Here is a 22,361-nt window from a genome sequence, read left to right as displayed (position 1 = left end):
CCCCCGCCCGGACGATCACTCCTGCCCTGCTCCTCTCCCTGGAGCCCCCCCTGACTGAGCAGGACACTCATGGGGAAAGAGGAAATGCTTCAGGATGGAGGCAGGAACCATGGGTCACCTGGAAGACAGCCTTGGCTCGGAGCCGCTCTGCCAAGAGGAGCAGGACCTGGGCGTTGAGGCTGCCACTGCTGTCCATATCCCCTACCACAGTGGGGAACACCTGTTGAAGAGCGCACGCAGTAAGACTGAGCTGGGGGGGCACCGCTCAGCTTCCATCCAACCAGCCAGGATTTCTTAACAGTACCCAGCGCCCCCTAGTGGAGCCGCAGAGACAAACTCCGGCTCCTCACAAACAGTTCCCCCACTCCCTCCCATTCAGAGGAAACAGAGAAGCAGGTGCCCTGTACATTCTTCCCCATAACGCACTCATTTCCTCCTCCTCTCGACCCGAGTCCCGGCTGGACTTTGAGGGAGATGACCCAGGTGTGAGGAGTCCTCACCTCGGTGGGGCTAAGTTGCCAGTCCCCTGCATAGGCTGCATGGAGGTGATAGCCTGGCAAGCCCAGGGCACTCATATGCACCGTGTGAGCCACCTGGGGAAAGAGAAGTCATGGAGGAAAGCATTCCTGCCCATTTCAATCCCCGTTCCACCCCTCCTCTTCTCCCCATCTAGAAGGCCTAATAAGAATCCCAAATATCCCAGCATACACAGAGGGTCACCAAAACTAAAAGCAACAAGTCCCCCAGGCAAGGGAAGTAAAGAGAGCCCCACATCCTCCCTCATTTGTCCCACATAGCCTGGTTAAGGCTTGAGTACAAAGGCAAGGAGGAGAGGATCCAGGGATAGGAAGGCAGGAACCGTAAGGAGGGCCAGAGAAGTGGGAGCACCTGGAAATGGCTGCTCAGAACCTTGTTGACAACGAGCTTCACTCCCTCCATCTGTGCTGGGAACACATCTGAAGGGGGTGGAGGGGAGGGGAAGGGGAGGAATATAAGCACAGACAAGGAACCCCCTACCCCAAGAAGTAGTCTCCCCTTGCAATCCCACTGAAAGCACTCTGGAGGCACTGACCTCCTTTCAAGTCCTACCGCGAAATGTTCCACTCCATTCGGGCACCTGATCCTCCCTGAGGCTGGCTGCCCCAGCTGGGATCTCCCCTTTCCTGCTCCCATCACAGGACACCCAGCATTCAAGACCCTCCCCTCCTCTGCCCCTTCAACGTGAGACACCCAAATGCCAACTTCTCACCTTTGCATAGCCGGTGCAGCTCATCGAAGCTCCCAGGGTTGGGCAGAGGTTCCTCTCGACGGGGACTCCGGCGGGGCAAAGCCCCCATCGGTGCCAGGCCCAGTGTGTTCCCCATTTCAGTCCAGAGAACAGGGGAGGGGCCGGGTTAGCCTGAGAAAGGACGCTATTGCTCCCTCTCCCCACCACGGGTCCCACCCCCCATCATCCGACTCCCCCGTCCCAGAAACTTCCACATGGTCCGATGCTAGACCTGGAACAGGAAGAGTGGGGAGAGGGTACCGGTGGGGAGACTGAACCCCAGGCACACTCCCGTCCCATCTTTGATTCTTCACCCCACCTGTCACCCCGTCCCCTCCCCCATTCTCTAATCCTAGCTCTCATCACAGACCTCACCCAGCATCCCAGTCTTTCTGCTCTTCAGTCCTAGGCCCCAAGGCGAGGCTTGCAATGAAGCAATAGCCCTTACCGTCTCAGATTATCATGCTGCCCCTTTTCCCCCGGCACACCCCGGTCATCTTGATGGGGGCAGCCATCTTGAGTGATGGCAGTACTGCGGCTTCACGCTGCATTATCAGCGTGGTCATGAGCGCCATCTTGGAATCGGGCAAAAAAAGACATCAAAGACCCGACCCTCCCTTGATTGGGCCCCGCCCAATCGATTAAAAAAAAAAAAAAAAAGCTGCCTCCGTCTCCCAGGGGCCAATGGGAGAGGAGGAAGCGAAGGAGAGGCAGAGTCAGGTCCAAGAGAGCTCCAACCCAGGCACTGCAGAGGCGGGCGGGACTTGATTGGCAGCTCCTCAGACTTACTCAAGTAGATGGGCTTAGATCGCGCGGCCTCAACAAGGTCGGGAAAACGCCGTGAATGTACTAGACACCAGAGGGAGCATCTCGGAGCTTGGGCCAACTCCTTTCGCCGCGCAGCCTGGAGGCTTCCGTTTTGTGAAGGGTGGCAGAGGGAATGATCGTGAATACTGCATTCGAACCCTGGTTCATATGGCTCCCAGGTGCCCCCTACTTCGAGCCCCTTAGGGACTCCTCACAGCCCCCCATAGTACGCCGCAGAGCACAGTACACACCTCCAGATGAGTACCACTCGCAAGTACCGCTCTCCCTATGGAGACATGGAGGTCTGCACCTCTCAAAGTTCACCTTGTGGTTCTCTTGGTGGAATGGGACTGGGTGAGAGTTTGGGATAGAGGAGCAGGGGTCGCAGCCTTAGTTCTAGCAGGATGATTCCCTGAAGCAACTGCCCCCTGTCGGCTAACCCTTCCCTCATTGCCCAGGTAGAGTTGGCAAATAAAATCAAGGAATACGGGCTCTGGCCCCCCAATGCACTCCACTCCAGAGCCAGGGACAGTCAATGGAGCACGCTTCAAGTACTAAGCACTCTACAGAGGAATAATTGTAGATGGAGTAAGATTTTTTAAGGCCCTGGTCACTTCCCTCACACCTCCATCTCCATCTCTCAAGAATGTTCTATGTACACTTTTGAGGGCAAAAGGGTAAAAGATACAAATGCTTCTGATATCTATTTAGCTGATTTCACCCAAATGCCTTGGGCTTGGGGAATGTACCTTTGTCCTCCCTCACAATTAGGGCTGGCACAGGGGCTGGGGCCTTGGTCAGAGGGATGCTCTGGCCCCTGCTGACTCATACTGGGTGACCATCACCTTAGAATGATAAGGTAATCCAGTGACCAGGGAACTTCAACCTTTATCCTTGGTAGAAGACTCTCATTCACCTCCTTTCTTGCCAGAGCCCACCATTTGGAAAGGGGAAGGCAGGGGCTACTTTCTGAATTTGTTTTATTGAGGGTAGGGTGTACTCATTTATCAGCACTCAGGAGGGTCATTCTTGGCTCTCATGTTTTCTCCCTCATCTCATTACACATTAACTGAAAACAGGACAGATTCAATCACACCTGCCCTCTGGCCCTAACCCTTATCCTCCTAATCCTCATTCCCCTGCCCCTGATTTCAAGTCCTTTCCCCTTTCTTCTGTTCCCCAGTACCTCTCTACCAAGCTGCAGTGAAGGGGATAGGGCTGGGGAGACAAAATCTAGCCACAGTGGGACAAAGTTACCAAGGGCTGAGGGCTTATATGTCAGGGCTTTCTGGAAGAAAACTAGGAATCCTGCTTCCTGCAGCATTCAAATCCAAAGACTGCTCGCCCCAGACCCCAAAAGAATGAGAGTTGAATAAGCCTGAAGTATACCCCCTTGGCCTCCACTAAGACCTGCACCCCCTGCCTCCCACCTTATCACCATGATCCCCCACACGCGTGTCCTCTCCTCCCCCATTTCTCCCACTTGTTTACTCCAACGTGGCCCCTGCCCCAATGGCGCTCTTCCACAGTCCTTATCACCTGACAGGGGGGTGGGGAAGCAGAAATATATATAGCTCCCGTCTCCCCAGCCAGGCCAGACACAGACAGCAAGGGCAGAGAAGTCAACCAGGTAGGGTAAGGGAGCGAGCGGTGTGGCCAGGATCCAGAGCGGACCAGGTTTTAATGGTGGGAAGCTAGGGAACCAGGGTGGAGTGGGCACCTAGGTAGGGGTCTCTGGGGGGGGGGGGGGGGGCTGAAGCTCATTCCTCCCGCACCCCCAACTGTTTCCAGGCCACCATCCCCACTGTTACCACCATGAAGGTGCTTGCCTTGGCTGTGCTTCTCCTCGCCGTCTGTAGCCTTGAAGGTGAGTGTGATATGGAGGGGGGTCCCAGGAAGGAGAAGGTGCCCTTAGGGGTCCTAGCTACCCGTCTGTCTGGGCTCCTATGCCAGAGCGCTCCAAAGGAAGATCACTCCCTCTCTAAAGCTCAGAAGGCTCATCCAGAGACCTGGAGCTGGGTAGCTGTTTGGGGAGGGGGCTGAGAGAGGGGGCTGGCTACTGACAGAGGTATGGCAGGAGGCCAGGACTCATTGTTGGGGACCCAGCTGACGAGGTGTGTGTGTGTATGTGTGTGTGTGTATGTGTGCGCACGCGCGCGCAGGGGCTTTTGTTCGGAGACAGGCAGAGGAGCCGAATCTGCAGAGCCTGGTCGCTCAGTACTTCCAGACCATGACCGACTACGGCAAGGACCTGGTGGAGAAGGCCAAGGGCCCAGAGCTTCAGGCCCAGGCCAAGTAAGTCTCAGTGAAAGGGGCTTAGGGGGTGCTCCCGGCTGGCTCAGTTAATGGAACATGCAACTCTTGATCTCCACGTTGTGAGTTCAGGCCCCACATTGGGTATAGAGATTGCTTAAAAATAAAATCTTTTAAAAAAAAAGAAAAGAGAAGAGAAGAAATAAAGAAAGGGGTTCAGGAACCAGGGAGCTATAGAGAGAAAGAAGAGAAGATGGGAGGTTGCACAGAAGATGGAGCTCAAGGGTGAGAGTTAGAGAGGGTGAGGTTTAAGTTGGAGAGAATAATTCCTTTGCCACCTTGTAGATCCCAGGGACCTCTTGGACAGATAGGGCCAGCAGGAACTAGGCTTTGAATTTCTCTCTCCAGAATCTGTTCCTCTACTCAGTGGAGGGCTTGCCTCCTCTCCTGGGAGCATTGCCATGCCAGGATGGACCAGGCCCTAGAGTTTGGGGAGCTGGGTCTCACCTCCCACGAGCCACGAGGCCCCTGCCAGCGCCTACGGTCTCTCACACTGGCCTCTAATCCTTTGAATACACAGGGCTTACTTTGAGAAGACGCAGGAGCAGCTAACACCCCTGGTCAAGAAGGCCGGAACCGACCTGATCAACTTCTTGAGCAATTTCATGGACCTCAGAACACAGCCTGCCACCCAATGAGGCGTCCAGACCATTGTCTTCCCTCCCCTGCTGGCCCCTAGAACCCCCACTGGCCAGGTCTGGAGCCCTCTCCCAACATGCTCCTTGTTTTCTACAATAAATACTGAAGGAGTCAGGTGTGAGCCTGGTGCTTTGGGGGACTGGGAGAAGTAGGGGTATTGGTGAGGGGAGGACCGAGAGGCCTGCTCCTGCTAGGAGAGGGGTTTGGCGTGAGGAGTGGAGGGAGGGATGAAGAGACAGATGGTGGAAACAATGGGGAAGTGGTGTCTGTGATTCTTCTCCATGCCTGACGCATCTTCCCCCAGCCTGGGATCTGCTCTGCAGCAGAGGCTTAGGCTCTGCACTGCACAAGGGATGGTGAACAGCAGGGGAGCGTCACAAACTGAGGCCCTAGACTACCGGAGGTCACAGGAAAGGAGGGCATCCCCTCCCCCAGAACTTCCTCTTGATCCTTCTATGAAGAGGAGAAGGCTTCCCATAAATGAACCCAGAGGTGTCAGCCGGGACCCTGGCTTCCCTTCTGAGCCAGGGGAACACCATGCTTCCCCCCATCCTACAGAAAAGATAGATTCACTCTTCTTCCCCAAAAGTGCTCAAACCCTCCTTCCATTTAAAATCTCTCACCTAGACCCCCTGTCTGGGGAACACCCATTCCAAAGCTCTCCCCCTATTATCTGGGTGCTAGTCACAGAACTGGCCGGGTGGTCAGATCTGGAACTCATAGACATGAGGCCAGCTAGGGGCCAGACAGGTCTCCTGGATTAAATCAAAATGGAGTGGAAATCAGGCTGGGCCAATGTGGGAGACTCACAATACCAAAGTGGAGCTCAAGGAAGAGGAGGCATCTTCCAATAAAAGTTTGTTCCCACTTCACACTTAAAGCAGTTACCTCCCTGGCTCATTTCTCATAGCTCATCTGAAATCGCTGCTTCCCAGACACCAGACATGACTCCAATTCCTTCCATGTATCCATCAGTCCTCAGTCTGGCCTTCAAGGCCCTCACCACTCATGGCAAGTTTCTTCCCTAGTTTCTGTTTTTCTCTCACGTGGCAAGATGTGTGGGGACAAAGAGAGCTCAGCCTGTCACTTGCAAGATGCCCTTGGACAGGTTAATTAACTTCAAAGAGCTGGATCTTCCTCCCGGGGTCAGTGAGCAGATCCAAGGGTGCAAGAGAGCCGGGAACCATAGTGGACGGTGTAAGTCGCTGTGCAGTGCTGAGTCTTACCCAGGACGGGTGGTGCCAGGGGTCGGCCCGGGGACCCGAGACCCATTCTGCCGGGGCTGCTGGGTCGGAGGTAGGACCTGCGGCATCTGATGGGATGCAGGAAATGCTGCCTCCTGGCGGAGCGGCAACGGGACCAGCATGGACCTGACCACAGTGATTCCTTAGTCACCCACCCCGGCACTCGGAGGAGCTGACCTCCCATCTAGACCCCATTGCTCCCCTTTGCCTTACCCACCTCCAACCCTTACCTGGCCCTCTAAGGTCCCTCTTGCCCCAGAACCCACTGAAAACTCACTGTTCCCATAAACCCTTCCATCAGGGGCGTCACACGAGGCTTCATCGGGCCATCCGCTCTGCATGTTTGGCTTCTCAGCTGTGCTAATGCCCAGATGCGTGCGTGTTGGGAGCTGTCCCCACGCTGCTCCCTGAAGCTCACTCTGATCCGGGTTGGTGACTGTTTGGGGCTGCACAGCCAGGCTACTCCACAACCCAACCCTGGTTCAGTTGCCGGACATGGAAAGCCAAGCTGGGTGCAGACGTCATTTCTTAGGTTCCGATGTTTCTGAACGTGCCCAGACTCCTGACACCTCCCTCCCTGTTCCAGCTCCATGCCAGCGGACCTGGGGCCGAGGGTCTCATCCCTGCCTCAGCCACGGTCAGCTTTCACCCCTCGAGCAAGCAACCTTGCCCCGACGTCTACCAGACTGTGAGCTCTGTGAGGTCGGGGGCTGGTTACTCAAAACAGCATCTTCGGTCCCCAGCCTAGCGCCTAGTAGAGGCTGAATAAATATATGGTAAGTGAAGAGAGTCCAGGTTGCAGCGGCTTTATTGGTGGTACTCTCTTTCCATTGTTGAGTGGGAGTGGGAGACGGGAAGGAGAAGGGTGGGGAAAGGCGGAGAGATTAGAATATAAACATTAATGATTAGCATCTGAGCAGAGGTCTTCGGTGGGGAGGAAGAACCACTGGTGTGCAGTAATGGGGGACATAGCATCATTAAAGAGGTGGCCAGCTGGCTTTAAAGGGAGGCAAAGGAGACGCCGACCTGAGGGCTAGGAGGAGAACCAGGAGGGGAAGGAGGTGGCCAAGGGCATCTGTTCTAAAGTTACTGGGGTGGTTTCTCATGCTTCAGGGTCTCATAAGTCTCCTGGTTCCGGGTGCTCAGGCCCTGGAGGTGGAGGTCAGAGGATGGTCAGGAGCTTGAGCCCATCGCAGGGCTCCCACCCACCCCCACAGACCCCATGTCTTCCAAAGATCACACAAAACCCCACCCTCTTCTGCTGCCTTCCCAGGACTGGGGGGTGGGGAGGAAGGCAGGTTCACTCACCGTGTAAATGCCATCTGATTTCTGCGGAGGCAAAAGGGACAAGGCATTAGACACCCACGCCTCCTGCAGGGTCCCTCGGCCTCTTCGTCCCCACCCGGTGAGCTATGTGGCCAGGGCCAGCTGCCGCTTGGGCTAGAGGGCACTGGGGGCTCCGGGGCGTGGATGCCCGTTGGCCCGCGTGGCTGCAGATGCCCACACACCGCGTACGTCTCTCACGCACTCAGTGTCACTGTCCACCCGCCCTTGTCGCCTGCTGAGTATTTTACTTGTGACTTGGCTCGGTGGCGTGGTGGGTAGGGGGAAGTGGGAGGGGACCTGGGAAGCTTGGCGTCCGCAGCCCTGACACCCGGGCGCAGAAGGGGCCATACCTCGAAGCTGGTTGTAGCTGCCTTCCGCACCTGGATCTGGAGCGGGGGAAAGGTAATCAGTAAAGGCGAAGTGAGCGGCCCAGCCCCATCCCCCCCAACTTTGCGGGAGACCCCTATTACTCCCTCTCCTCAAAGCTGAGCCCGGCCCTCCCAGGCCTCCCGCCAGCCCCTCCCCCAGCCTCACCTTAAGTCTGCAGTAGAGCAGAGTGAGGACGATACCATACAGAAACAGGATGGCGTCCAGAATATAGCAGAGCTGAGGCTCTCCCAGTGCGGCTGAGGGAACAGAGGGTGCCCGCGGGGTCAGGAGCATCAGGCAAGGTCCAGCGCTCAGAGGACAGGACCGGCAGGTGGGACAGGGCCTGGTGGGGAGCCTCCCAGGAGAGACACTTGCTCTTCCTCCCTGGAGGGAGCCGATTTTTCCCAGCTTTCCCCCTTCTGCCTCACCCTGGGGCAGGGCTGGGCCAGGAAGTGGGGGGCGCTCTGCTGCCTGCTCTGATGGAGCTTACAGGCGCTGAGAGCCCAGGAGGGAGCCCCCTCAGGGCCCCCCGCGGCCCCCAGCCCTCTGGTTTTCGCCCTGTCAGTCCCTTAGGCACCACTGAGCTCTTCACAGCCCTCAAGGGACTTATTTGTGTTCACTGGGCGAAGACCAAAACCTCAGCCCAGAGGGGTAGGGTGAGGGCCATGCAGTGACAAATTTCACTGAAGAAACCACAGGAGTGTCTCTGCTAAGTCCTGTGACCTGTGGCGGAGGGCTGGACAGGAAGGATGTGAACAGAGGGAGGGAGGGAGGGAAGGCAATTACTCGGTTATTGGTCATCTCTGAGCCTCAGTCTCATCACTCTCCGGCCCGCTGTAGGGGGCTTGAAAAGGGGAGAACAGGTATCTGCTTTCCTAGGCCTTACAGATCGTGACGGCTCTGCGCACGGCCGGGCGAGCGTCTCTGCCCAGGCTCCGGGGGGATGACCACAAGCTGGATTCCGTCTCTGGGCACTCTGCCCTGTTACTCACTCACTCTAGGCCACAGAGAGAGGAAGTTTTGTGCAATTTAAAAAATCAAATAAGGTCTGAGCACCAGCCTCTATCGGCCCTCGGTCGCTATCTGAAGGGCTCACGGGCACGTGCCATGACGCTCTTTTGCGCAGTATTTCATAAATCGAAAAACTACCGGCTGGGGGGTTGGAGGGGGGGGGCACGACATCATTATCGCCATTTTACCAAGGATGAAACGCAGGCTCGGAAAAGCTAAGTAACTCCTTTAGGGCCAGAGGGCTACGTGACAGCCGGCGCTGACAATCCAGGCTTTCTGCTTTCAGAGCTCGTGTCCTAACCTGCCTCGGTGCCCCCGCTCTGTCCTCATCTGGTGACAGCCGGCACCAACGGGATCCTTCCCTCCACCTCACAGCTGGGCTGCTGGACTCCCCGGCCGGTCTCTTTCAATTTCCCACTTCCCTGAAGTTTCACGACCCCCCTCCTCCCCGGCCCCCAGCTGTAACCCTCGTCAAAACACACACACACAGCCAGCCCAGAGCCAGCAAGACGTGACAGTTCAGAAATTGAGTGACTGGAGCCTTGGGCTGCTGAGACTGTCCCGTGTCTGCCTCCATTTCTTGGCTGGCGCTCAGTCCTCTAGAACCGGGCATTGCGTGCTACCCAACCCACCCCCCCACCCCCCGCTAGCAGCTGTTGGCAGAGTGGCCCAGGCAGGTGATGACCCAGAGAGGCAGAAAACAGGTCTACTTTGACCATCCTTGCCTCACTCCCAAGCCGAAGGACAGGCTCCCGCCTTCCTAGAGGGGCTTTATGAACATTATTATCCAGCTAGAGATCAGCTCCCAGTGGACTAGCCCAGAGGCACCACACAGGAAACACTGATCACGGGAAAAGGAGCTTCTCCCCAGCTTTTCATGTCATACAACCATTCCTTCCCCTGCCAAACTGAAGCCTTCCCCGTGATCAATCCTGAAAAAGTAAGGAGACATGAAAGGAGGGAACTAGGACTCTTGTGCCCTGATGGGGACCCGAAGGGACCAGCCTCAAGGTCTCAGTGCCCACCCGAACCCTGCGCTCACCTGTCCTTTCCCGATCTGCCCCTGCCACGGCCCTCAGACGAATGCCCTCGATTCCCACCCTGGGGCCCAGCTCCGGAGCCCTCACCAGACCCTCTCACCTGCTTGTTCAACCAAAAGGAGTAAGAGCAAGACCACTGCTGAAATCATCTTGGGCAGGGGCTGAAGGGCCATGAGCCGGGGATCGGACGCTCTGCCGCCACTGCGCAGCTGTGCTCGGCGGCTCCCTGACCACAGAGTTCCCCCCTTCCTGCCCCGCCTTCCCCCAGCTTTGGCCCCTTCCCCTTCCTGCACCAGAGCCCGGGCGGCTCCCGGAAGGCCAACCAAGGGAGTCAGATCTGGGTTCTCATGCCTCAGTCCTTCGGTGACCAAGCCCCAGGCACTGAGGGATGGGGGCGCGGATGGGCGACGCCTGTGCTGGACAAAGGCTAAATCGGCCATCACCCCGTGTTCAGATACATCTGGAATAAACTGTCCCTTCAGGGTCCCTGAGACCCCACCGCAGCCCTTCCCCTTCCACGTGGAATTTTACCCCCGTCTTGATTGGAGAGGTTTACCAATTTGTGTAGGCAGCCAAGTTTGGGCAGGGGGAACCAAGGGGAAAAGAGGAAATGGGGAATGGAGAAGTGGACGGGCCAAGAGTCAGAGAAGGGGGTGGAGATGAACAGGAAAAACCGGCGATAACTGAGTTTCACAGAGAACTGGAGGGTTAATTCACATTCTTAACTTTTCCAACGAAGTCAAAGATGGTAAGATACCGAGAAAGACGTATCAGAGGTTTGGGCAGAGCAGCCGGAAGGCAGCTAATTTATTATAATTTCTCCTTTTCTAGTACATGCACAGAAAGCCTGACGGCTGAGTGTTCACGGGTGTGCACGCGCACGCACACACACACACACACACACAGTCCCTATCCAGGGACGGCCAGGCTCCGAGGAGGAAGCAGACAGGCAGGGGGATCAAATGCTTTCCCCAGCTCATCGATCCACTTCTCCAAACACAATATCTTGGGTACCTAAGAGATCAGCGGGAGGAGAAAAAAAGCGGTTATCAAAAATCCAGAACTCACAACTGTGCCCAGCGGACTGAGGAGCTGAGTCCATGCCCAGTCTCTGCTGAACAGGAAGCATTCGGTTTCTGCCCCAGTTAGAGCCCCACACTCCCTCGTCTACGGCGTCTCGTACCTATGATAGCAACAACATCCGCCAGCATGTGTCCCTTCGACATCTTGTCCAAACCAGCCTGGAGAGACGGAGACAGCAACAGTGGTGGCAAGATTAGCGGGGTGGGACGAGGAGGAAGGAAAGTTCATCAAGATCTCACCCAAGGTGACTAGTGACTGATTGATCCAGTGGAGTGAGAGTCCCTGGGGCTCGGTTCTTACCAGGTGGGCAAAACCAGGAGCCTTGATCTTGCATCGGTAAGGGCGGCTGCTGCCGTCGGACACGAGGTACACCCCGAACTCTCCCTGTCCGAGGAAGAAGGTGAGCTGCCTCCGTGAACAGGAAGAACACTCTTCTCTGCCAGTGAAGCCTCTCCACTCACCCGCGTGTCCCCTCTCTCGCTGATGCCCAAGCCTCTATTTGCGCACCTGTCTCCAGCCCCCCAGGCCCTGGGCTGCCTTTTCCTTTCCCGACTCTCCTCACCTTAGGAGCCTCAATGGCAGTGTATGTGGCCCCTGGAGGGACTTGGTAGCCCTCCGTGTACAACTTGAAGTGATGGATCAATGACTCCATGGAAGTCTGGAAAGAGGAGAAAGGGAGCAGCAGTGAGCCAGATCCAAATGTCTCCCAGGCCTTCCCGCAGCACAGGAAATAACCTGCCCCCTGGGGGAGACTAAAACCCACACTGTGAGCAGAAGAGGAGTCTACGGGAGGTTAAGACTCCCACAATGAATTCTTTCAAAGAGCCACTCATCCCTGGCTGCCGGCCCCTCCCCCCCTCCCCTCTCGCCAGAGCCAACCTTCATCTCTGCTCGCTTAGGGGGAGACACTTTGGCATCATCAACCTTGATCTCCCCGGGAGGCATCTTGTTCAGACACTGCGCGATGATTCGAAGGGACTGGCGCATCTCCTCCACCCGACACAGGTACCTGAAGGGGATGAGGCAGGTTCAGAGCATCAGGTGTGAGGATGCCCTTGGCCAGCCCAGAGGGCTGGCTGACTTGTTATCTCCCTCTTTTCTCCCAGTGCGGCATCTTTGCCTGCCTTGGCCGCCCCGGTAAAAGCTCTAGTCTTCTGGTTCTGGTGCTGGCCCCTGCCTCGAGTCCTCTCCTCATCTTCTCAGCCCATGGCCTGTAGTAGTCCCCTCTTCAATTACCCTCTTAGACACTTCCTGGACTATAGAACGGGGCAGGGTCAAATTGGCTCGAAAAGAAAACAGAAGCCAATCTTACTCAGGGTCAGTAAACAGGAATGGAATGTGAAGCTTAGAATCCAGTGGAAAGAGCACCGGATCAGGAGGATTCTAGTCTCAAGCACCACTAACAGGATAATCCCAGGCCAATCTCTAACTTTTACGCCTCAGCTTTCTCAGCTCTAAGAATGCAGCCCAAACTAGTTCCATCTAAGAGACGTGAGGGTGAAAGAAATGGCTCTGAACAACAACCGAGTTTAACAGACACAAGAGCTCCAGGAGCTGTCGGAAAATACGGGAATAAAGAACACAGCCAAGAGAAAAGCCAGACAGGGAAAAACAGCCGGAAAATGAGCCGTGACATCTGGGCCTTACCTATCGTAGCAGTCCCCTCGAGAGCCCACAGGAACATCGAAGTCCACCTGGTCGTAGACGTCATAGGGCTGCGTCTTCCGCAGGTCCCACGGGATACCTGAGCCCCTCAGCATCACGCCACTGGGGAGTGGGACGGGAACAGGGTCCCTTTCCACGAACCAGGAAAGGCGGCGCACTCTCTTCCCTGGTCTCCCTGCCGCCCAACGCACACACACTCTGGGCGCAGGATCTCAAGAGCACGGCACGGGCGGCACCACGCCTTCCTGAAGCCAAGGGGTGAGGCTGGAGGCCCCCCCACCGAGCGCAGAAATCACGTTTCTCTCACCTAAACCCATAGTTAAGCGCGTCTTCGGCTGTCACAACCCCAATGTCAACTGTCCGATTTCGCCAGATCCTATTGTTGGTCAGCATCTATTGATCAAGAAAACTGGATGTGAACGCTCTTCATAACTCCCTTCAGATGCCTCTGTGGTTCTTTACGAGGGACTAAAATCCCACGAGCCTTTCTTGAGGGGAAAAGAGGGATTTTCCCCACTGGCTGCTATCTTACCTCTTCCAACTCATCAACCCGAAGAGAGAAGTTCTTAGAAAACTCATAAATATCATCCAGAAGCCCAAGGGGCAGGTCCTAGGAGCCAAATGGAGAATGACAGTGAGCCAGGCTCAGCCTCCCTGCCCCATGGCTTCAGGGTCAGGGGTTCCATCGGCCAGCGCTGCCCTCCAGTGGCCATGGAGGATACAGGCGTGGGCTGGAAGTTTGGGGAAGGCAGGGGAGCTGGCTCACCTGGTGCACACCTCCTGGCCGGACATAAGCAGCATGCATCCGAGCCCCGGACACGCGCTCGTAGAATTCAAACATCTTGATAAGACACACTGGGAATTAGTGACAAAGTCCTGGGCCCCAAGTCCAGCAACATGCTGGTCCATTCCCCTGCCCCCTGCTTTCCGATACCCGACCAACCTCTCACGACAGAGTTCCTTAAGAATAGAATCCAAAGGGACACCTGGATGGCTCAGTCGTTAAGCGTCTGCCTTCGGCTCAGGTCATGATCCCAGGGTCCTGGGATGGAGCCCCACATCGGGCTCCTTGCCCCGCGGGAAGCCTGCTTCTCCCTCTCCCACTCCCCTGGCTTGTGTTCCCTCTCTTGCTGTGTCTCTCTCGGTCAAATAAATAAATAAAATTAAAAAAAAAAAAAAAAAAGGACTAGAACCCAAGGTCGGGATGCCTGGGGGCTCAGTGGGTGGGAAGCAGCTGCCTTCGGCTCAGGTCATGATCCCGGGGTCCTGGGATAGAGCCTACATCGGGCTCCCTGCTCAGCAGGGAGCCTGCTTCTCCCTTTCCCTCTCCCTCTGCCTGCCGCTCCCCCTGCGTGTGAACTCTCCTCTGACAAGTAAATAAAATCTTTAAAAAAGAAAAAAGAACATAACCCAAATAAATTAGACCTTCTTCCTTTAAATGTTCTATGTTCTCTCTCCTTTTAATCTCGTCTCTCCTTCAAGAACCTTCTCTACTTCTTGTACCCCCTTGCCTATCTTATCCTCCTTCTCTTACCTTCTCCCTCTCTTCAAACATCCAGAAGAAAGGGGTCATGGCCCCAATGTCCAGGGCATGTGTAGTCACAGCCATAATGTGGTTCAAAAGCCGCGTGATTTCTCCAAACAGCACTGTAGAAAGGTGAAGACAAGAAGAGAAGGATAGGGGCGCCTGGGTGGCTCAGTCGTTAAGCGTCTGCCTTCGGCTCAGGTCATGATCCCAGGGTCCTGGGATGGAGCCCCGCGTCGGGCTCCCTGCTCTGCGGGAAGCCTGCTTCTCCCTCTCCCCCTCCCCCTGCTTGTGTTCCCTCTCTCGCTGTGTCTCTCTCTGTCAAATAAATAAAATCTTTAAAAAAAAAAGAAGAGAAGGACATAGAAGCCAAGGATCGATGCTGACACAGCAGTTGTGGGCGGAGCCTGGGGTCTGCATACTAAGCTTGGGTGCGATGCTCCTAAGCTGGGCAGCAGCCGGGGAGGGCCACGGGAAGGTGATGGGGCTTACCTCGGATCCACTGAGCCCGGGGTGGAGGCTGGATATTGAGCAACTTCTCCACAGCCAGTGAGTAGGCCTGTTCATTGCACATCATGGACACATAGTCTAGCCGGTCAAAGTATGGAAGGGCCTGGGAAAAGGGAAGAGTGTGGGTCACAGCTAACGGGCCAGGAGCCCTCAGCCAGCCGCCAAGAGCACTGCTCTCCACGGGCATCAGAGTTAGTGCTGCAGAAAGCCTTCCAGTCCCCAGAGCTGAGCAAGGCAGCAGCCAATACCAGTGGTACATGCTGGGAAACGGTTAAAAATCAGATCTCTGAAGGGCTAGGAGGGAACCCTATGTGTTGTGTGGGCCAACTTCCACGGTGAAACCACTTCGCAGGGCCAGCTGTAAGCCACGGAACGGAAGCCGGTGCTGTGTAGAGGAGCTCAGCACTGTCTGCCAAGCAGATACAGCAACATAACTTCAGAGCACCGCAAAGCAAAATAAGAAAGGGATGAGCTTTGAGGACTTCTTACCTTTTGATATAATTTATTAAACTGCGAGCTACCATAATCTAACTTTTAATAATGGCTGTTTAACACCTGGCTCACAAAATTCCCGAAAACTTAACCATCTGTTCCTGCGGGCTGGTAGAAGCTACTCCAACGTACCTCTAGTCACACTCCTCCGGCCCACAACAGTCTCAAACAAGAGTGCCTCTCTGAGGTACTGGAGGAGAAAGGTAACCAGTCTTAGGACTAACTGGGTGGGAGTGAGGGATTTAAGGAAGACAGAGCCCTGAGAAGGACTGGACTGGCTTCTGATCGGGGAGAAATGGTTCTTTCCCTAGAATGCCAAGAAAGCCAGTCAAGCCGTCTGCTGAACCCGCTTCAGCTTCCAGGAAGGAGGCGGGGCTGGGAGGCCCATCTTTGGGACAGCCAGTTCTTGTCCTGATGTCACTGTGACGTGGGTTAATGCTGCAGGGTTTAGCTCCATACTCTCTAGGACCAGGCACCATCCCTGCCTGCACTCTCTGGGGGGATCACGTCCTAGTCAGCTGGTTGTATCCTACCCCCGTCACCCTCTGTGAGCAAGACCTTTCTTCATGACGGTAAGAAAAAACTCCAGATGCCTGTCCCAGCTCCAATTCCTTCCAATCTGACCCTCACCACTTGGGTCACAGAGCTCTCCTAAAAACGGCACACAGCCACAAACTCCCTCCCGGTCACTCTGACTCACTGAGTGTTTCGAAAACAAACTTAAGACAGCTGGAAGATACAAGAATCGGCTGTTAATCCTAGGAAGCTTACGTCTCTCTCCTCTCTTCCCCTGTCCCCAGGGACATCGGCTTTGACGTCCTAGTAGGATATAAGAACAGGGAAACTGAGGCACTAGAGAAAGGGTAAAGGGGCCAGCCAAAAGTCATCCGGAGAAAAGCTGGGAGTGTAGCTCTGGCTCCCAAGCATTTCTGCTGGATAAACCAAATCTAGATGGATTCCAGTCACACATCCCCTGGAACATCCCTCCATTTCCCCAAGACTGTCCTCATGTCCTCAACACCCTCCTCCCTGGGGCTTTGGAGGGCAGCAAACTGGCAAAGTCCCAGGCCACGGCATCCCCAGGTCCCGTCAGCAGGCCCCTGTTCACCCCCACACCTGCAGATAGGTCTTGTATTCAATGAGCTTCTCAGTGCCTCGGTGCAGCAGGCCGATGTGGGGGTCACACTTCCGCACCATCTCCCCACTCAATTCCATCACTAGTCGCAGGACACCGTGAGCTGCTGGGTGCTGGGGCCCAAAGTTCAGGGTCAGGTTTGTCACCATTGTGTCCTTTGGAGGGTCCACATCTGAGAAGTGGGAAAGAGTTCAGAGCCAAATGGTAATTCCCTAGAGAACCCCCAAGAGACAGCAAGGAGTTAGCCTCTCCCTATAGATCTTCCATGTCACCATTCCACACCCTGTTAATTCCCTAATCGCCAACATAACCAGGAAGAAGACCATTACATGGGAAAAAGGGGAGGAAGATCTAAATTTTTTGACAAGAGGAACCACACACGAACCTTACTCTTTCCATGTCTCCCAGATACCTTTTTAAAGATGGTAATACTGGGGGCACCTGGGTGGCTCAGTCGGTTAAGCGTCTGACTTGATTTCGGCTCAGGTCATGATCTCAGGGTCCTGGGATCAAGCCCTGCATTGGGCCTGTGGTCAGCACAGAGTCTGCTTGAGGATTCTCTCTCCCCCTCTCCCTCTGCCCCTTCCCCGGCACATACCTGTGCACAGATGCACATGTGCTCTCTCTCAAATAAATAAATATTTTTTAAAAACCCAGAGATATTACTAATATCATTCATATAGTCCTTATCATGTGCCAAGCACTACCCTAAGCACTGATTTTAATTAATTTAATTTCCCTAACAACCACATGAGTAGTGGGTACTATTATTATCCTTATTTTATTGGTGAAACTGAAGCCAGAGAGGATAAATGACTTCTCAGAGAGCTAGCAACTGGCAGTCAGGACCGATCTCAACCTGTTCAGCTCCACAGTCCACATTCTTTTTTTTTTTTTTTTAAAGATTTTATTTATTTATTTGACAGAGAGAGAGAGTGAGAGAGGGAACACAAGCAGGGGGAGTGGGAGAGGGAGAAGCAGGCTTCCCACCGAGCAGGGAGCCCGATGCGGGGCTCGATCCCAGGACCCTGGGATCATGACCTGAGCCGAAGACAGACGCTTAACGACTGAGCCACCCAGGCGCCCCTCACAGTCCACATTCTTAACCACTACGATACACTGACCTCCAAATCTATCTGATGAATGCCCAGCCAATCAGGAAATGTATACCTAATTCTTACCACTACCGAACGGCAGTGTTTACCCTCAAAAAGCATAGAGTTTAATTTGGGAAATAAGTACATGTGAGGAACGAGTAAGAGAGGCCAAATTCACAAGTTACCAAGTAAATGGCTTAGCCGTTAAGTATTTAAAGGAAGAAAAGAACACTGTGAAGACTTCATGAAGGCAGGATATGAGCTGGTTCTTAAATACAGGGAATGACTCAAACAGGTAGACAGAAGAACATCCCGGGCTATGGAATCAACAAAGGTGAAATCTTGGAAACAAGGAAGTATCTGTGGAACTCTCTATCTACCAAGAGGCAGAAGATGAGTGTTGGCCGCCAGTAGGGGGTAGGGGTTCAATTATCAGTATCATTAATAACAACACTTACAGAGGACTTACCATGTCCCAGGCACTACACTAACTGATTCATGTTATGATCCCATTTAACCCTTACAGTGATGCTATGAAATAGGCACTTTATTCACTGGTAAATGGGAGAGCAGAGAATTGAAACCAGAGCTTAACTTTTCAGCCAAAATTCTGCACCATGGGCTTTGGAGTCACATAGACCCGAGTGCAAATCCATGTAGCAGTCCTTGATCAAGTTTTTCATCTCCCTGCACCATGATTTCTTCAAAGTGATATAATACTAGTATCGCTTTCATGGAGTTGTTGCAAGGACTAAGTGAAATAATGCACACCAAACACCTGACACATGGTAAACACTTGGCTACTGTTACTGTTAAGATTTTTGAAAAGTAACTGGAAGTGCTTCTGAAGGTTTCTGAGCGAGAGAATGAATGCCATGGTAAAATGATGTTTGGGGAAGATGAAGGTGATTACATTGTCCTGCACAGCTGGAGGGGGACCAGATCAGTGGGCAGGAACCCAGTGAAGAGACCCCTGACTAATTAAGGTCTAGTACAAAATAGATCTGAACAAGAAAGGAAAAGATGATCTGATACGTAACATTATAAAAGAATCTGCATGGTTTGGTGACTTCTTGGATTTAGACAGGGAGGGCAAGAGAGAAAAAAGAGCCAAAGATGACTAAAATGTTTCATTCCTGAGAAATTAGGAGAATGTGGGTACCACTGATCAAAATCAAAAAGTCACAAGGAAGAGCTACTTCTGATGGGGGCAAAATGCTTCATAGTCTGGAAGATGTCATTTGAGTACCAGTGGGAAAAACCTTTTCTACCGAAGGAAGATGGAAATATATTGAACCTCCGGAAAAAGCTGAAGCTAAAAATATAAATCTGGTAGGGATCTCCAAGGGCTGACTAGGACCTACTCTTTTTCTCCTGGGATGCTCCTCCTTTCCTTCTCTACTTGATAAATACCTGCCCTATTATCAGTGTTCCTGTGTTTGTTGAAGCGCTGGTGAAAGAAGCAAAAAGGGCGAGGGCGCAAACTTGCCTTGACAGAGCTCAAGAGCACTCAGAAATCAGCTTGGGACAGGGATGGGTGTGAGTCGGGACAGCGGCTCTGGGAACTCACCATTCCAAGGTGGAGGCTTCCAGTGGGCTGTTTCTTTGGTGGGGTACATGACAGCTCCCCCAAACTGCTCTGCCCATTCCGCATCTGGCTGCCATTGCCGAGCACCTCTAGGGAGTTAAAGACAGATCCTAGACACAGGGCCTCAACAGCGCTTGGCTCCTCTGTTCCCATGCACTCCCAGGTGGGCCCAGGGAAGGGCCCTCGGATTCTCCAACACCAAGCCACTGGCAAACAGTGTAGCTTTAGCAGAACAAGCTGGAACTCCAGACGTTCCATTCCTACTAACAACTTAATCTTGCAATCACTGCACCCATCACCCCTGTGCGTGCAAGGCTGGGGATCCCAGCTCCTTCAACTTCTCATCACGTTCGTATTTCCACCTTGGGCAATATGAATGCAAGCAAGGCGTGTATTCAAGGTCAACCGAAGACTAAGAGGTGTGCGGTGCCCGTGCAGGGGCGGGGGAGAGGGGCATGCTGGCTCCTTGGCTCGGCGCGGCCCGGGTGAGGCCTGAATGCTGTCCTGGGGACCAACGGGGGCGGGGGGAGGGCGCTGGGGGAGTTGTCTGGGTTTGTGTTCCTCCTTTAACCCCATCAGGAGTGCTTCCCTCTTCTCGTCTAAGCAGCCTTTTCACCAGCCGCACGCCACCCACGATGAGGTTCGGGAGAAGCAGCAGGGCACAAGGGGAAGGTGACACTATCACTAACGTTCAAGGGCAGGGTCCCCCGGCAGCTGATTTCACCCCTCTTTCCTCCCTCGGCCGGAGCGGGCGCCACTGCATCCTGGAGCCCGGGACAGCAGGCCTGGGCGGGGGGTCACAGGCCTGGGTCATTCTTTCCTAGGGGCTCACGGGGCCCGCGGAGGCGCCAGGCCCGAGAGCCGCTGGCGTCGGGGGCTACGCGTCGAGGGCCGCCCGGAGTCTCACCTGCTGGGCTGAACCGGCAGCCGGCCCCCGGGCCGCAGCGCCCGGGCCGCGACGCCCCGGAGGCTGCGCAGAGCCCGCAGCGCCGCCATCTTGCCCCGCCGCGGACTGCGCGAAGGAGAACGGGCGGAAGCGCCTCCTGCGCGCCTCCTCGCGGCTTCACGCCCGTTGGCACCACGGCGCCGCCCTCTTGGAAGCTGGCGGGGCCGCCGCCGCCGCGCGCCGGCGACATCCGGGTTCTGCGCCTACGCTTCGCTTTCGCTCTCGAGCGGCGGCCGGGCGCGGGCGCCGTGCTCGTCGCTGCTCGTGACTGGCTCGCCGAGGCGGGCGCCGGAGAAACTTACGGCTCCCGCGGGGCCCGGCGCTCGCTCGCCCGCGTGCTTCCCCGCCCCCTGCCTGAGCCCCGCTCCCGGCGGCGGCGGCGGCGGAGCCCGGCCCTCCCGGGCAGCCCCAGGCTTTGCGGGGTTCCGAGCGGAGAAAGCCCGCTAATTACGAGATGGCCCCAATGGGCTCGGGAACGGGGGCCCCAGCGCGGCTGGGCGGGTCTCAGAGCTCCCGCCGAACCGAAACGAAGGAAGAGGAGGACGCCAAGGCCACCAGCACTGGAGCAGGCTGCTGGGTGTAGAGGAGCCACCTCCGCCCAGATCGGGAGGGGGGGGGCCCTCTGGGAGACCCTGACGTCTGCCAGGTTTCCAGAAGCTGCAGAATGACAGACCCAGGAAGCGCCCTTGGAGATGTTTCATCCCCTACTTCCATCCTGGGTCAAGTCCTCCTCCCCTCATGTCTTTCTGACCCTGCCTTAGTCCTAGTGCCACCAGGAGTCTGATGCCAGTTCTGTAGTGGAAGAGACCAAGAGTTTTGCAGCCTTGGAGGCTAGTTCCTGTTCGCTCCCTCTGCTTCCAAGCCCAGCTCCAGCTGGGCCACCCGTTGAGTTTGCACATGCCTCCCACTCTGAGCCTGGAAAGAGGCAGCCCCCAGATCGATCCCCCCCAGACAGGGTCCCTGAGACAGCCCACCAGCAGTGCAGCAGGGTGGGGCAGACAGACCAGGAAAGTGGCAGAGAGGGAATTCTTAGCTGTGAAGAAAGAGGGGAAAGCCAGACTTCTAGCCTGGGAGTTGACCTAATGGGAACCGTACCAAAGGGTGGGGCCATATCCCTGGCTGTGGGAACTGACTGGAACCGGGGTGGACTGGGCAGCCCCCACAGCCAGGCAGAGGGTCTCCCTCATTCCCCCCACCCTTTCCCTGAGCGTGCTCTCCCTCTGTAGTTGGAACACAGTGACCGTGGGGAGGGGGCAGGGCGATGCTGGAGGTGTGGGGACTGCGTTTATTTGCCCTAATCCAAGCTGGGAGAAGTCAGGCTAGAGTCCGGGCTGCTTGGCCCTGGAGGCGACTTGAGCTGGGACGGGGATGAGGGCTCCTGGGGGGCTACCTAGGACACTGCATCTTTTGTGCCTTCTCCCTGCAGCCAACACCCCCACACACTGCTGCTGTGACTCTAAGGCCCTTTGTCTCTCACTGCTTAGTCACCCCCTTTGTCCTCATCTCAGATGGGGGGTTGGAAAGGGGCAGTAAGAGTCCTCTGGTGATAGCTCCTCTTGCCCCTGCCCCTTCTGGTCTCCTGTCCTTTGTCTGACTCCCGCAGCCCCAACCCCCTCCAAAGTTAGGACCAGGGTCAGCGCACGTGGTGGGGAAGAGGTAGGTCTGGCAGTGGTGGGCACCAGGGCAGGTATTCATGACCTGAGCAGGAAGGGAGGGGCAAAGGAAGCATTCTGGCGGATATGATCTGGGAGACAGGAGGCGACAAGGCAGAGAGTGGGTAGAGGAATGGGGGTAGGGGCAGGTGATGTGCCTCTGGGAAAGGAAAGGGACCGCTGACTGCATTCTCTTTCCTGGGGATATCCTGGGGAAAGGAGTGGCCATAGCACTGAGTGGGCAGAAATTGCCCCTACTTCTGTACCCTTTACTTCCTTATCTCGAGAGTCCACCCCCAAGACCTCTCTGCTGAGTTCTCTCCCATCCAGAACCAAACCAAGGGAATCATTTGGCTGCCTTGTCCCACCACTACCTCTTCCTCCCCAGGCACTCTCCCCACCTCAGGCGCTGGGTTCCCGTTTCTCAGTACGCTAATTTCCCTCTACACACAGTGCATCCTCCACCTTCTCCGTGTCCCGTGGGGAATGAGAAATAAAAAATTACTAGATATTCCAGGAGCGACTGTGTTCTCAGGGCAAGGTGGGGCCAAAAGAGGGAGCCAGGTGGGGATTCCCTAGGATGGACTGACTTTGGGTGCATCTGGGTTTCTAGGAGAGCAAGTCTTTCTGTGCTGGGGGCTGGCTGACTTGA

General features: G+C 55.3%; 4 protein-coding genes across 9 annotated transcripts in view; 1 reads left to right on the top strand and 3 right to left on the bottom strand.

Annotated features, from left to right (window-relative positions):
* TOMM40L (translocase of outer mitochondrial membrane 40 like) overlaps positions 1-1,821 on the bottom strand; it is a 4,999-nt gene extending 3,178 nt beyond the window's left edge. Inside the window, exons 1-5 of one of the 2 annotated variants that reach the window (XM_035010008.1) lie at positions 1,716-1,821; positions 1,250-1,399; positions 889-956; positions 501-593; positions 119-220 (exon numbers count right to left, since the gene is read on the bottom strand). In XM_035010008.1, coding sequence (XP_034865899.1) covers positions 119-220; positions 501-593; positions 889-956; positions 1,250-1,364 — 378 coding nt within the window. In that variant the 5' untranslated portion in view covers positions 1,365-1,399; positions 1,716-1,821. Of the gene's footprint in view, positions 1-118; positions 221-500; positions 594-888; positions 957-1,249; positions 1,500-1,715 lie in introns of both variants that reach the window. The other variant, XM_035010007.1, reaches the window with a different exon arrangement.
* Positions 1,822-2,099: 278 nt separating this feature from the next.
* On the top strand, positions 2,100-5,171 carry APOA2 (apolipoprotein A2). 4 transcript variants are annotated; one of them, XM_035009499.1, is made up of 4 exons: positions 2,100-2,376; positions 3,866-3,941; positions 4,237-4,369; positions 4,908-5,171. In XM_035009499.1, exons 1-4 carry the CDS (start codon positions 2,332-2,334, stop codon positions 5,023-5,025), a joined length of 372 nt encoding a protein of 123 aa, XP_034865390.1. In that variant the 5' UTR covers positions 2,100-2,331; the 3' UTR covers positions 5,026-5,171. The 4 variants fall into 4 exon arrangements, with proteins under 4 accessions (XP_034865390.1, XP_034865392.1, XP_034865391.1 ...); XM_035009501.1 differs by lacking the exon at positions 2,100-2,376 and adding an exon at positions 3,665-3,704 and having other exon boundaries at positions 4,908-5,140; XM_035009500.1 differs by lacking the exon at positions 2,100-2,376 and adding an exon at positions 3,692-3,760.
* Positions 5,172-7,058: 1,887 nt separating this feature from the next.
* On the bottom strand, positions 7,059-10,724 carry FCER1G (Fc fragment of IgE receptor Ig). The gene is made up of 5 exons (XM_035010006.1): positions 10,117-10,724; positions 8,131-8,222; positions 7,947-7,982; positions 7,579-7,599; positions 7,059-7,419 (listed from the first exon to the last, which is right to left on the bottom strand). Exons 1-5 carry the CDS (start codon positions 10,454-10,456, stop codon positions 7,357-7,359), a joined length of 552 nt encoding a protein of 183 aa, XP_034865897.1. The 5' UTR covers positions 10,457-10,724; the 3' UTR covers positions 7,059-7,356.
* A 69-nt stretch (positions 10,725-10,793) lies between these two features.
* NDUFS2 (NADH:ubiquinone oxidoreductase core subunit S2) lies at positions 10,794-20,135 on the bottom strand. 2 transcript variants are annotated; one of them, XM_035010004.1, is made up of 15 exons: positions 20,019-20,135; positions 19,094-19,200; positions 16,408-16,598; positions 16,063-16,110; positions 14,782-14,902; positions 14,299-14,411; positions 13,531-13,605; positions 13,297-13,374; positions 13,072-13,157; positions 12,747-12,866; positions 11,979-12,108; positions 11,662-11,757; positions 11,400-11,483; positions 11,200-11,257; positions 10,794-11,030 (listed from the first exon to the last, which is right to left on the bottom strand). In XM_035010004.1, exons 1-15 carry the CDS (start codon positions 20,105-20,107, stop codon positions 10,993-10,995), a joined length of 1,434 nt encoding a protein of 477 aa, XP_034865895.1. In that variant the 5' UTR covers positions 20,108-20,135; the 3' UTR covers positions 10,794-10,992. The 2 variants fall into 2 exon arrangements, with proteins under 2 accessions (XP_034865895.1, XP_034865896.1); XM_035010005.1 differs by lacking the exon at positions 16,063-16,110 and having other exon boundaries at positions 20,019-20,119.
* Between the last annotated feature and the right edge of the window lie 2,226 nt (positions 20,136-22,361).

The sequence above is a fragment of the Mirounga leonina genome, unplaced genomic scaffold (genome assembly GCF_011800145.1).
Source record: "Mirounga leonina isolate KUSES-001 unplaced genomic scaffold, KU_Mleo_1.0 Mir_154, whole genome shotgun sequence".
Lineage (NCBI taxonomy): Eukaryota > Metazoa > Chordata > Mammalia > Carnivora > Phocidae > Mirounga > Mirounga leonina.
Note: the sequence above shows the minus strand (reverse complement) of the source record. Positions and strands in the feature narration are given on the sequence as shown.